General features: G+C 45.5%; 2 protein-coding genes across 2 annotated transcripts; one reads left to right on the top strand and one right to left on the bottom strand.

Annotated features, from left to right (window-relative positions):
- Positions 1-1,006: 1,006 nt before the first annotated feature.
- On the bottom strand, positions 1,007-1,817 carry LOC112895161 (probable steroid-binding protein 3). Its single transcript, XM_025963069.1, has one exon. The coding sequence runs from the start codon at positions 1,800-1,802 to the stop codon at positions 1,272-1,274; it is 531 nt and encodes a 176-aa protein (XP_025818854.1). The 5' UTR covers positions 1,803-1,817; the 3' UTR covers positions 1,007-1,271.
- Positions 1,818-3,771: 1,954 nt separating this feature from the next.
- LOC112878837 (protein TSS) lies at positions 3,772-13,892 on the top strand. Its single transcript, XM_025943069.1, has 23 exons — positions 3,772-4,078; positions 4,277-4,338; positions 4,946-5,038; positions 5,136-5,208; positions 5,294-5,563; positions 5,690-5,754; positions 6,045-6,176; positions 6,258-6,299; positions 6,426-6,959; positions 7,045-7,205; positions 7,463-7,961; positions 8,344-8,406; positions 8,486-8,587; positions 8,724-9,041; positions 9,145-9,237; positions 9,325-9,426; positions 9,533-9,637; positions 10,020-10,153; positions 10,301-10,484; positions 10,681-10,812; positions 10,928-11,040; positions 11,313-11,394; positions 11,478-13,892. Exons 1-23 carry the CDS (start codon positions 4,012-4,014, stop codon positions 13,347-13,349), a joined length of 5,298 nt encoding a protein of 1,765 aa, XP_025798854.1. The 5' UTR covers positions 3,772-4,011; the 3' UTR covers positions 13,350-13,892.
- The last annotated feature ends 75 nt before the right edge of the window (positions 13,893-13,967 follow it).

Below are 13,967 nucleotides of genomic sequence, written 5' to 3'. Positions count from 1 at the left end.
CTCGAAGCTAACAAACATCAGCGATATGCACAGAGACACGGATAGCGGATAAACTTGTTGCAACTTTGGCCGTCAGTCGTCATATCATGTTTTCTTGCCCACAAGAACGAACAGCAGCAATTGGAAGTTTACCCATGTTGTTTCTGATTCAGTGATCAAAATGCCTACCCATGTGATATCAAGACTCGGAACCAACAAGAACTTGCTTAAGCTACCACATTTCAACCATCCACCAGAATCTGGGAAACGAACCTGCTTCCCAAAATCACCAAATAGGAGGCTATTTCAAATTGTCTGTGATATGCTAGCTACTGGGAAAACAACCTGATGAAAACTGCCAGGCTACACAAAGCAAAATGAACTGATTTGAAGACGACCATCGGTTCTATATGGTTGGTCGGGCGGGCATTATGCATACTTTCGACCAGGAATCCTTACAAGTCATAGCAAACCCTGAGATCGCCTAATACATCAGAAATTAAGTGGAAATTAAGAAGACATCAACTCTACACTTGAAACCATCCAAGCAAGTCCTACCCTTCAGATAATAGCATACTAATTCGCTGACTAAGGCCCCGTTTGGATCCAAGTGCTAATAGGTGAAAGTATTAAACTTTAGCAGGAATGCTAACGGGGGAGGGTAAACTTTAGCCGAGATTCAAAACTTTGGCATGTGCATGAGTGCTAATATGAGCTAAAATTTAGCACTCAACTTCATCTCCAAACACTAAACAGACCCTAATTCCACTATCACTGCCCTCAGCGGGTAATAGGATTGAGATGGTTGAGAACAAGAGCATGTAAACTTAGCCATGACTGTGTTGATCTATCTTATCTGATTGTGTTATCAAAAAAAAAAAATTGTCAACCCAGATGCAGCGAAATGCGCCTATCTGGACAAGTGGACAGCACTTCTATGGTTGGATATTGAGCACTGGTTCCACAAAAGTATATAGTTAAATCAAGCCTTACAGCTTAGAACCAATTGCATATGAAAATCTTGCAATTGCAAAGCCACTGATCCCAATACTTAAACCAACCCCAATCTTTCAATCAGATTATTGGTCATGCAATTACACAGCAAACAAGCACATACATCCTGACAGATACCAAATGCAGAGAGTTATGTAGCAGGAACATACATCCTTGAGATTATTTGGTAGCTAATGTAGCAAGCACAAGGCTACAAGAGGTAGGATACAGTTACACTGATACTTGCCGAGGTGGTGGTGGTCGCCGCTGATGGGGGGTTTTGACTTCACATTTCGAGTTCAGGCGTCGACGAGGCGGGCGACGACGGGGTACTTGGCCTGGAACTTGGTCTCCCAGTCAGCGAGGACGCCGAGCTCCTTATCGGTGAGGCCGGAGAGGTCGCCGGAGACGTCGGCCTCGTCCTTGGACATCTTGCCGAGGGCGCGGCTGGCCTCGTGGCCGGCGAAGATGGCGTAGGCGCCGCCGGGCCCGTAGAAGCTGCGGCCGGAGGTGACGTCATAGACCTTGCCGCGGATGGAGACGTAGATCGGCTTGGATGGGTCGGTGCCGTCGTACGCCCGCAGCTGCGCCGCCGTCAGCTCCGTCGCCATCGTGCCGCTCGGTGCGGTGGGGCGAAGGGAAAGGGGATCGGGCTGGTTGCCGCTGCGCGCGGTAGGTGGTGCCGTAGATTGTTGCGACTTGGCGATTGCAACTGAAGCGGCGAAGGAAGCGGTGGGCACCGGCGGTGTGATGCGAGCAGGAGACTGAGCAGCCAGCTGCGTCTGCGTGAATGCCACGCGACTGTGCCCCTCGGGAGAGTGAAACGGCATGGACCACAGATCCGTGTGTGGCTTTGGGCCGTCCCCAGATTTGAGGCCCGCGGCTATGGGTGCCAGGCCCACAAGGCTGCAGTCCCTCTAGAATTGGATCCACTCATGAGTACTCTCGCGTTTTCGCTGGTGTAGAGAGCTTTCCTGCCTGGAGTTTCTTTTGTATGGCTGCAGCAAGGTTGATCCTTGGCCGTCGCTTTGCTTGTACGGCTGTGAAAAGGTTAGGACAATGAGCAAATTGATGGATTAAAAAAAGAAAGAAAGAAACAGGGAGTGAGAGCATGCAAGCACATGCCACTAGCGTAGCTCCTTTTTTCCCCCCAAGGAACTGTACCATAGGTGTTAGCCGACCTGAACGTTGCATTGATCAAGAATGAAGTTTACATCCTCAGATTTGTGAAAAATTTATGGATACACCACACAAACGCTCGCTCCGCACACGGAGACTTATCTCTGCACAGGATCTCTCACCTGCCATGGCTGAGATCTTGAGCAGCTGCAAGAAGCACCTGCGCTGGAGGGTAAACTTGGCCCGGCGAAAGGCTCTTGCATTGCGATTCTTCCAAATGTGTCCCCAGGAGACCGAGAGCAGTGGTGCCATTAGCGAAGCTTTCTGGCAGAAGGCGCAGTTTTTACGGACAGGCAATGCCGTTTCCGACTCGCCACTGCCCAGTGCCCAGCTCACATGCCAATGCCAGCACGGGCGCTGCGCTCGTCGTCCCCACACCACTTGCCAGAAAACGCTCGGTTCCAGATCGCACCGTGCGCACGGCGTCGCGAACTGAGAGCGAGTTGTTGCAACGCCACCCCTCCAAACCCCGTGTCCCTCACCGACCGGGTGCCGTCAAAAACCGTGGCGAGTGGCGCGGTGACAAACGTGTGGCCGCGGGGCCTCGGCGAGATAGGCCTTGCGCCTTGTGGGGGCAGCGGGGCAGCAGCAGCCAGCAGATAGGAAGGGGGACGACGAAGGAATGCTGCGGGCGCTGGGATTGGCCGCGCGCGATAGGGAGATGCGGAGGTGGGCGGGGACGACAGGATGAGGCCATGAGGGGGCTGCCGCTGGCCATTGGTTGCCCCCGCGCGCCCCGCCAAGGCCACCACCGCAGCCGTTGCTCTCAGCAGTCAGCAAACGCGCAAGCCTACAAGTACAACCCGGCTCCGCGCTACTGGCTATCACTTATCACCCGCCTGCCCTCCCATTTCTGCACTACTGGTCGGTTTATCCTCACCGGGTTCAAAACGCAACAGAGAACTGCGGGCGCTAGTACTGCTGTGCTTGTCACCATTTGAAATTGTCAGAAAATTCAGGAACTTAGTCTGAATAATCACTCCTCCAAAAAAGAAAGTCTGAATATTCAGCAGGTGAAGGTTTGCATGTTTCCTTTGCTCTCATAGCGGTTCGAGTTTACCAAGGACAGAGCCACAGAGGTCACTGCACGCTCGCAGTTTGCAGGGCACAATAGAACTCTGAAGAATTCAGTGTTTGTTTCTCTGAGACCGGATTTGCAAACAGGACTGGACCAGCATTTCTGTGGCTCACGATATTCATGTCTCGCAGCTAATGAAAAATCCTCACGAAGTACAAAAATCTCGCCCGCCCGCCAGCCTTCTAGAGCCTAACCGGAGGCCGTAAAAGAAAAAGTGCAGGTGGATACTCCTGCGCCATGAGTTGGTCGGATAACTGCATCGCTTTCTCAAAAATTCAGAAACACTGGTCACGGTATATATAGTATATAGAAAAAAGGAGCCTTTACTGGCAAAGTAACTAAAATTCATAGTTAGGCCACTAAGACTTTGTGCTTGGAGATAAATGTAAACACTGCTTTGGTATAACCTCTCCATCCATTCCAGCAGCAGGAGTAGTATTCGTTATCTTCTGGTCCTGTCCTCTTCTCATTCTGCAGAATCCTTTCAGGCTTGAGGTTTAGTAGGAGCGGTGCAAGCTAGCTGCTCACCTAGCTTAGCTAATACTGGTAGCTACCTACAACTATATATCCCCATAAGCACACCTTATCCTCTCTCTACCTCTCCACTGCCCCTCTCGCTCGCTCGCTATCTCTCCTCCTTCCAGGCTAACGACTCTGCAGCCTAGCTCATCGCTGCAATGCCAAGGGCACCTTACTAGCCGTGCTCCTCCGGTGTTTGTAATTGTTTGCGATAAGGGTGCGAGGCTTGCAGCGCGGAGCTCGGTTAGCTTGGGGCGGCGGAGATGGCGCCCAAGGCAGGGAAGGCCAAGCCCAAGGCCAAGGGCGACAAGAAGAAGAAAGAGGAGAAAGGTGCAGCGAACTATACATGCCCAATCCAAACTGTTTGATTCTTTTCATCGTGTGAAGGAATGGTATTCAGAATTTCGAATTGTGATTTTGCTGATGGAGAGAAGTCATCTGCAAGTTTAACGATGTTTGTTTTGTGTGCGTCTGATAATGTTGATTCGATTGTGTGGAACTGATGGAACCCTTGCCGGCTTGCCGCAGTGTTGCCCACCGTGCTGGACGTCACCGTCGAGACGCCGGACTACACGCAGCTCACGCTCAAGGTGAGACGGCCTTATCCTTGTTCCTGCAAGAATTTTACTGCAGGGAATCACAAACGTATTGTGCAGAGAGTGTATGCGCCCGTTCTGCATATGTTCGTGTGTTTTGCTGCGGGCACATATATACAGGGATGACAACGCTTCTGTCATGAACGTTCTTTCTCTTGTTGCCACTCCAGTTTAGATACGGTTATCGGCTACCCGTGACTGCAAATCTGCAATCATCAGTAAGCACACATGCATGGAGTTCATGTGCATACTAACACTCTTCAGAATAAAGAGCACGTGCGCAAGGGCACTTTGTTCAGAATGTGCTGAAAATATATGTGCAGAGTGTTTTGCGTTGTTTCAGTACCTAACTGAAGAATTAAGGCAGTTTCAGTGTCAGGCTGTGAGCATAATGGTAGATAAGCCTAATTTGAGAGGAGCAAATTAAACTCTGTCAACTTTTTGTTTTTCTAAAACTGACGCTTTGTCCACTTAATCTATACGTACATGATAAAATAAATATATTCTATGCATGAAAAGAAAAAAAAAAGGATTCTTTGTTCGGTCCATTTTACTGCATTTCTACTTACTAATAAAAAGCATTGCCCGTTGCCGTCTGCAGGGCATGTCAACGGACAGGATCCTCGACATCCGGAAGCTCCTGGCCGTCCACGTGGACACATGCCATCTCACCAGTTATTCTCTGTCCCACGAGGTAAAGCCCCCGGGCCCAAGCCCATCCCTAGCGGCTCAAATCCGCCTCGAGATTCGCGAAGCTGACCGTCGCATTCGTTTCTCCGCGCGCAATGCAGGTCCGTGGGGCCCAGCTCAAGGACACGGTGGAGGTCGCCTCCCTCAAGCCCTGCCACCTCAGCATCGTCGAAGGTAAGAGCCGCAGATACCCGATTCTCCGAGGGCCAAAACGCAGAATGCGAGCAACCGCTGATCCGCATCTCGCCGTCGTGTGCAGAGGACTACACGGAGGAGCTCGCCGTCGCGCACGTGCGGCGGCTGCTCGACATCGTCGCCTGCACCACCGCGTTCGGCGCGAAGAAGCCCGACCAGAAGCCCGCTTCCCCCAATGCGGCCGCGGCCGCGGCAGAGGCTGCCAAGCCCGAGTCGCCCGGGAAGACGGCGCCCGGCGGCGGAGGAGGCGGTGAGGAGCCCATGTACCCGCCGCCGAAGCTGGGGCAGTTTTACGACTTCTTCACGTTCTCGCACCTCACGCCGCCTCTGCATTGTGAGTGCCGTGCCACTCTTTCGCTTTTGCTTTTGTTTCGGAGAACATTTTATTCAGAATTGAGTAGGCTTGAGTCGCATACAGGACCTCTTTTCCGTTTTCTGAATAGAATGTGATTGGATGCAGATATTCGGAGATCGACGCGCCCATTCGTTCATGACAAGAGAGAGGATGACTTCTTCCAGATCGATGTGCGTTTGCTACATAAAGTTTATCATGTAGTTAATTTTAAAATAGTTTAATTGTATCGGCACAGATACCAACTTGCTGAGAGAACTGATGTTTGTTAAGTAGATTATACGTGTCTTAGGACGTAGGAGTATTCCGTTATGAGGGCTGATGTATATTGGTCAGAGAAGGTGCTAACTGCACCTGCATATGTGTGTTTGCTTGATCATGTATAATTTGGGTTTTTGGACTACTTTTCCAAGGAACAACACTGGGCTAACTTGAATCTGTTTACTTGACTTCTTCTGTGCAGGTAAGAGTTTGTAATGGGAAACCAGTGACGATTGTGGCATCCCAAGCAGGATTCTACCCTGCAGGAAAGCGTGCACTCATCAGCCGCTCCCTTGTTGGACTACTGCAGCAGACAAGCCGTGCATTTGATGGAGTAAGAAACATTAAATCTTATATGACCTGGTTGTTTATGGATGTCTGCTTATTGACATGAAAATGTGTTTACAATCGGCAGGCTTACAAGGCTCTGATGAAGGCATTTGTCGAGCACAACAAGGTGGGATTTATTTTTATGTATTGAATCTATGTATGGTTATTGTTTTTGCATTAACCCAATGTTCAGAACGGTCACTGCCGTTAATCCCGAGACTGAAGTTCACCTTTTTACTGCATTTAATTTCAGTTTGGAAATCTTCCTTATGGGTTCCGATCAAACACCTGGGTGGTTCCTCCTGTTGTAGCCGATTCACCATCAGTGTTCCCACCTCTTCCAACTGAAGATGAAACTTGGGGTGGCAATGGTGGAGGTCAAGGAAGAGACGGAAAGCATGACCATAGACCATGGGTGAAAGAATTTGCCATCCTTGCTGCAATGCCTTGCAAAACAGCTGAGGAGAGGCAAGTCAGAGACAGAAAGGCTTTCATACTCCACAGTTTATTTGTAGATGTTGCCGTCCTCAAAGCTGTTGCATCTATTCAGCAACTGATTTCCAACCATACAAGTTCACACGAAATAGCAAATGGCACCACAGGTCCAGTCTTGCACACAGAGCAAGTTGGTGATATGAAAATAGCGATCACAAAGGACAAAGCAGACGCAAGTTCCAAGTTAGATGTTAAGTTGGATGGAAGTCAGGCTCCAGGAATGTCTTCTGATGAGCTTGCTCAGAGAAACTTGTTGAAAGGCATCACTGCTGACGAGAGTGCAACAGTACATGTAAGAATTCCATCTGCACAACCTTTTACATTTCTACCTTCATTTGCATTTTGTCAAGTACTGAAGTTGCAGTATCGGTTTACAGGACACTGCTACTCTTGGTGTGGTCATTGTAAAGCATTGTGGGTATACAGCTGTTGTCCAAGTTCCAGTGCATACTGATCTGACAACTACTTCTCTAGCACAGCAGGACATCCACATTGAAGATCAGCCTGAAGGAGGTAGCAATGCTCTTAATGTCAATAGGTTAGTTTCTGGGACTTTGATGTGATGTACAGATATACTGTTATGCTTTATTGGACAATTCTTAACCGTGACATATATGTCCATCTGATTGATCTTAATAATTTACATAATCTCTGTCTGCGTGGCTTTTCCTTTCTTTCTTTCTTTCTTTCTTTCTTTTTGGCGTACATAGCTGTCAACTCTTAAAACATTTCATTATGTGTCCTGTTATACTTTTTAGATAAGACTAATGTGATAACCACCTTTCCCTGTATCAGTTTAAGGATGCTGCTCCATAAATCATGTGCCCAGTCATCTGGAGGAGTTCAGCGATTGCAGAGCTGTGATCCTCAAGACAATGAGACTACTCAAAATTTTGTCCGGAAGATTCTGACAGACAGCTTGCAAAAGCTTGAAAGTGAGGCTCCAATGGTAACAAGACCGATCAGATGGGAACTTGGTGCTTGCTGGGTACAACATCTACAGAGCCAGGCTTCTGAGAAGACAGAAACTAAGAAAAGTGATGAGACTAAGGATGTTCCAACAGTAAAGGGCCTGGGTAAACAATTTGGTCAGTTAAAGGAGATAAAAAAGAAGACAGATGACAAGAGTGGAAAAGGTTCTTATGCAAAAGAAAACAGTTCACCTAATACATATAATGCACATACTGACAACACTACCAGTGCAAAGGAGGATAAAGAGGCTGTTCTTCAGGGACTGCTTCCAGAAGCAGCTTTCCAAAGGCTAAAGGAATCTGAAACTGGACTTCATGCTAAGGTTTTTCCCTTGTCATTTTGGCTTTTGAGGTTTCTTAAACCTTTTTAGGGGTAATTAGCCAATATTACGTCACATAGATGTCCAAATGAAAATCCACTCTAGGTCACTAGTGGCCTTGCTGTTACTCAACTGTCACTACATTTTCTTTGTCCATCAATTTTATTGCTAAGCCCCTCAGTGTCAACTGTATAGTACAGTTTATCATGTTGGTAATTTCACCTATGGACTATGGTAAAGAATTAGCCCATCTAGAGATTTTGTGTTACTGCAGGGACCAAAAATGGTAGGGTACTTAGGTAGGCAGGGCTTATGTCCATCAACATGCTCCTCCCATTCTTTATTGTTACATTATGCTTTTCTAATTTGATGCTTCTATGTGCAGTCACTGGACGAATTGATTGAGATGGCACACAAGTATTATGATGACACTGCCCTGCCAAAATTGGTAACATATATATCTTGCAGCAATCAAAAACGTGTTTTGAGTTACACTGTAACCTGTTGTCATCCTTCTGTGTTATCAGGTAGCAGACTTTGGTTCACTTGAGCTTTCCCCTGTTGATGGAAGGACACTGACAGATTTTATGCACACTAGGGGCCTTCAGATGCGGTCACTGGGACGAGTGGTACATACTATGATTTTGTTCAAGATTTGTTTTTGAGTCATAGAAAAAAGAATGTTAATTCATTCGAACAAATAAGATAATAAGAAACCTCTCATACATGATAACCGAGATGTTATTTTGTTTTGCCATGTTTCAGGTTGAACTTTCTGATAAGCTCCCACACATACAGTCCTTGTGTATACATGAGATGGTAGTTCGAGCATTTAAGCACATACTTCGGGCTGTTATTGCAGCAGTTGATGATGTAAATGACATGGCTGACTCAATTGCATCATGTTTAAACATTTTGCTGGGACCATTCCCAGAAGAAAACAATGGCAATTGTGGAGAGGATCATAATCTCAGGAAAAGGTGGCTGGAGGTCTTTCTAATAAAGAGATTTGAATGGAAGTGGAAAGATGAATATTCACTTGATCTAAGAAAATATGCCATTCTACGTGGTCTCTGCCATAAGGTAACCTTTGTGCTGTAGTTTTATATTTCATTTCGGTTCAACATTTTATATTATACTTGTTCACTCCGGAACCATGATTTGGATAATAACTCTTGCAATTTAGGTAGGACTTGAGTTAGTAACCAAAGATTATGACATGGATATGCCACATCCATTCAGAAAGTCGGATATTATCGGTGTCGTTCCTATCTACAAGGTAACCTTTTAATTTCTAAAAAAGATGGCCGAATAAGAAATTCCTAGAGAACTCATGGACAACAACCATTTGTTCTTTTATCTGCAGCATGTTGCATGCTCATCGGCTGATGGCCGCACCCTGCTGGAGTCATCCAAGACTTTCCTCGATAAAGGAAAACTTGAGGATGCTGTTAACTATGGCACAAAGGTATACAATCATTGTCTTGCTATTGCATCCATTTGTGATGAATTCTTTAGTGATGCTTCATTAGGTTTCCTTCGTACTAATCTGCACATTTTTGTTGACCATGCAGGCTCTTGCAAAACTAGTTGCTGTTTGTGGCCCATATCACCGAATGACCGCAGGAGCATACAGCCTTCTTGCAGTAGTGCTTTATCATACTGGCGATTTCAACCAGGTATATTCTTTTTAGGACTTCACTGTTAGTTTTCTCTAGTAGTATTCAATGTTCTGCAATATTGGTCAATTTTTGTTACAGAAGAACTATGATGTTTGCAGATACTGCTAGTTGGTCATGAAATTTTCTCTGAACCCTAGACATGTACTGTGTTTGAATCTATAATCATATTTTGGCAACACTTAAAACAGGATAATCATATAGAATTTTAATTTGTAGCTTGTAAGTTTCTCTACTTTAGTCAATGCAATAATGTTACTTCTCTGAGTTACCTGGAGTAGACATGCCCTTGTCAGGTGTTTAATTATTTATGCACTGTAATATTGTTCTATCCCATATTGTGAAGGCTTAACTCTATCAATGTTGATGCTCTTTCAACCAGGCAGCTATCTATCAACAGAAGGCTTTAGATATTAATGAGAGGGAACTTGGACTTGACCACCCAGATACAATGAAAAGCTATGGAGATCTTGCTGTTTTCTACTATCGCCTGCAGCATACAGAACTGGCCCTAAAGTAAGTTCACGGTGTCATCTAACTTAAGCTTACATAATAGATGGTGGGTGGGATTGTAGTTTTATGTTTTCCCACTTACCTATGGTGTCTGTTTCATTTACCATGTTTATGTTTCAACTAATTTATGTATTGGTTGTTGCATTTCAGATATGTGAATCGTGCTCTATATCTTTTGCACCTCACATGTGGCCCTTCTCATCCTAACACTGCTGCAACTTACATCAATGTCGCAATGATGGAAGAAGGGTTGGGTAATGTCCACGTTGCACTTCGTTACCTGCACGAAGCTCTAAAATGCAACCAACGTTTGCTTGGTGCTGATCACATACAGGTGGGCAACTCAACCTCCTCCAGTGCAGTGCCAGTGTGCCACTATGTATTGTGCTCTCATGCATACACAGTTGCACACTCTATTGATATCGCACATAAGCTTTGATGTGTTCTTTCTACCATTTAGAGCAAACTTCCATGATTTAAACAAGCTTTCCACTAAAAGGTCATCTTATGCCTCTATGTTTTAATGACAGACTGCAGCTAGTTATCATGCTATTGCTATTGCTTTGTCTTTAATGGAAGCATACTCGTTGAGCGTCCAACATGAAAAGACTACTTTAAGAATACTTCAAGCAAAGCTTGGATCAGAAGATCTTCGAACCCAGGTAAGCAGAAAAAATTGCTTCCTGATTATGTGTTCTTCCACATATCCATCAATACCAGTCAATGATTTGCCTTTCTTGCTGCAACAAGGTAACCTAATAACCATATGTTCCACAGGATGCTGCTGCTTGGTTGGAATACTTTGAGTCTAAGGCACTAGAGCAGCAGGAAGCAGCACGTAATGGTACTCCAAAGCCTGATGCTTCAATAGCAAGCAGAGGACATCTGAGGTAGAGCTTGTTATTGATTGTGTTCACCAAATATTTTCATTGAAGAGGCTGCAAAAGTGTGGAGTAGTTTGTTATTTGCTAATGAAAAATTAATCTTATAAATGTTAGGATTGATTTTATAAGTGATTTGTTCTAAACTGATGGATATTTCCTTTATCTTGATACTGTCAGAGGCAGTGCATAAACAAGAGAAAATGCCTTTATATTTATGGAATGGTGTGCTTAGTATATCATTTGCTACTTGAGTGCTGATCATCCTTTTTCTTTGTCAGTGTATCAGATCTATTAGATTATATCAATCCAGATGATGAGCTCAAGGCTAAGGAAATGCAAAAGAAACAAGCCCGTGCTAAGGTATCTTCAGGCTTCCATTGAGAGCATATTGCATTTATATTCCTCCAATGGTCATTCTCATATATGCGCATTATGAATCACAGATCAAAGGCCGCACTGGGCAAAACCCATCTGACCTGGTTGACGATGAAGATCAAAGAAGCCCTCTACCTAACAATGATAATTTATTAACTGAGAAGGAAGACTCTGGAGTTAAAGAGAATGGAACCTTTGTTGAGCATGTGAAAGTGAAAGATGAAATACCAAGTGACACTACAATCCACATACCTCAAGATGATTTCATTGAAGAGTACACATCTGATGAGGGGTGGCAAGCAGCTGTTCCAAAGGGACGATCCACAGGGAGCCGCAAAACTGGTTCAGGCACAAGGAAGCCAAATCTGGCGAAACTCAATACTAATGTATTTCACAGTGAGAATGGAAGATACAAAGGAAGGGTTCCATCCAACTTCTCTTCCCCTCGAGTTGCACCAAATGAGACTGTAGCTCCTGTTGCATCTAGTCCTCTTGCAAAGAAATTAGCGAAGAATTCAAGCTTCAATTCCAAAGCAGTTAGCCCTGCTGTCTCATCAAGCAGTGGTGAGAATTCTTCCAATCCCAACTCCAAGCCAGCAAGCCCTGCCATTACTGCAGCTACTGCCAAGGTGATACAATCCACAGCACCTGCTAGTCAAACTGTAAGGAAGTCACTTTCATACAAGGAAGTGGCAATAGCTGCACCAGGAACTCTTGTCAAAGCATTGAGTGAGGTACATACAGAAGAAAAGGATACAATTGACCAAGGTGCAAGTGTTGAGAGTGCTAAGCCTCCAAAAGAACGCAATGGTCACCCTTCTGGAGAGAAAGATGGAGCAACAGAAGTGTCGCAAAAGGGTGATACTTCCCAAGTATCAAAATCAACAGATGGAGGTAAATCTGAGCAAACTGATGTTTTTGCTGGTTCTCAACCAGAGCCAGAACACAAAAAGACCTCAGATGCAACAGAGATATCTGTAGTGAAAAAGACCACAGATCTTGCTGCCTCAGTCACATCATCTGCAACACAAACTGACCCTGACGCTCCAAATGTGGAAGCGCAAACTGTAATTGAGGCAAACGATTCTTCCTCCAATGATGATGAAAGAGATGTAGGAGAGGATACACCAGAACAACTGTCAAGTGGAGGGGAAAATGAGAAATCTTCACCGTCTGAGAGTGAAAAGAAAGAGACAACCAGTAAACTTTCTGCTGCGGCGGCTCCATTCAATCCATCCACCGTACCAGCTTTTGGTTCAATGGCTGTACCAGGTTTTAGAGAACACGGAGGACTATTGCCATCACCAGCTAATGTACCCCCTATCTTGTCAGTCCCTCACCGTAAGCACCCTCACCAATCTGCAACAGCAAGGGTCCCTTATGGTCCGCGTCTGGCTGGAGGTTACAACAGATCGGGGCACCGGGGACCTCGTAACAAGCCTGTGTTGCCAAGTGGTGAAGCACCTACAGAAACAAATACATCTGCCCCCAGAGTTATGAACCCTAATGCTCCAGAGTTTGTACCAGGCCAATCTCGTAGTCCTAATGGACATCCAGCATCTCCAAATGGTCCTTTAACATCACCAGGTGGTATTCCATCTTCCCCACAGGGCCTTCCGTCCTCTCCAGATAGTACTGTAGAATCACCGGTAACTGCATCCCCACAAGTTTCTGAATGTGGCCAGACCAATTCTGAAGGAAATGATGCATCTAGCGGAATCAATGTTGAGGCTGGGGGTGAAACGCAGACCACAGACGACACAAGCCACACAGAAAGTAAAGATGGAGAAGTGGAGCCTGAGCAGACCACAGCTCCTGAAGTTGCAGAAGAAGCAGTGGCAGCGAAAGATGTTACTGAAGAGTTAATTGCAACCGGGCAACCCAAATCCTGGGCTGACTACAGCGATGGAGAGGTAGAGGCTGTTGAGGTCGCAGGCTGAGGAAAATACAACATTCTCAGATAGCCAGCTAAGTCTGAAATTTTAATTCTTAAACAGACGAGCCTATCTTCTCAATAAAGCATATTAATGCAATCCGAGATGCTGCCATTTTGGATAGAGAGTTAATTGCCTTTTTTGACCCATTTCATGGTTGCTAGTATCTGCAGAGTGCTTCTGCAGTTCTTCTAGTGGCATTCCATGATCTTTGGAACTTGGAATTTTGAAGATTTTCCAGAACGTCCGTCATGGTGCCCTTGTTTCATCCTGTTTTTTTTTGCTGCAAAGAATCTTGGGAAGAACAACTCGAAGTGTCAATAAAAGAGATGCCAAGAGAGATACGTCGTTAACATTTCGCCGTTTCCGCAACTTGCCCATAATTTTTGTTTCCCTTTGTGAATGTACTGTTGACTCAACATCTTAATAGTTATTTTTTGATAAATTAGGCTTGTTGAACTATGTAATCTGTAAAGAAAGCTGTGTTATCATTTTACGCCCTGCGTACTTGGTAATCCCAGCTGTATAGCATATGCAGATGGAACTGAAGAAAGCTTCCTATTGAGTTTCCCAGCTCTAATTAGTGTTGGATTGTTGATGCTGATGGCTGTGGGTTAGAGTCAT

This window comes from Panicum hallii, chromosome 1 (genome assembly GCF_002211085.1).
Source record: "Panicum hallii strain FIL2 chromosome 1, PHallii_v3.1, whole genome shotgun sequence".
In the NCBI taxonomy this organism is placed as follows: domain Eukaryota; kingdom Viridiplantae; phylum Streptophyta; class Magnoliopsida; order Poales; family Poaceae; genus Panicum; species Panicum hallii.
Note: the sequence above shows the minus strand (reverse complement) of the source record. Positions and strands in the feature narration are given on the sequence as shown.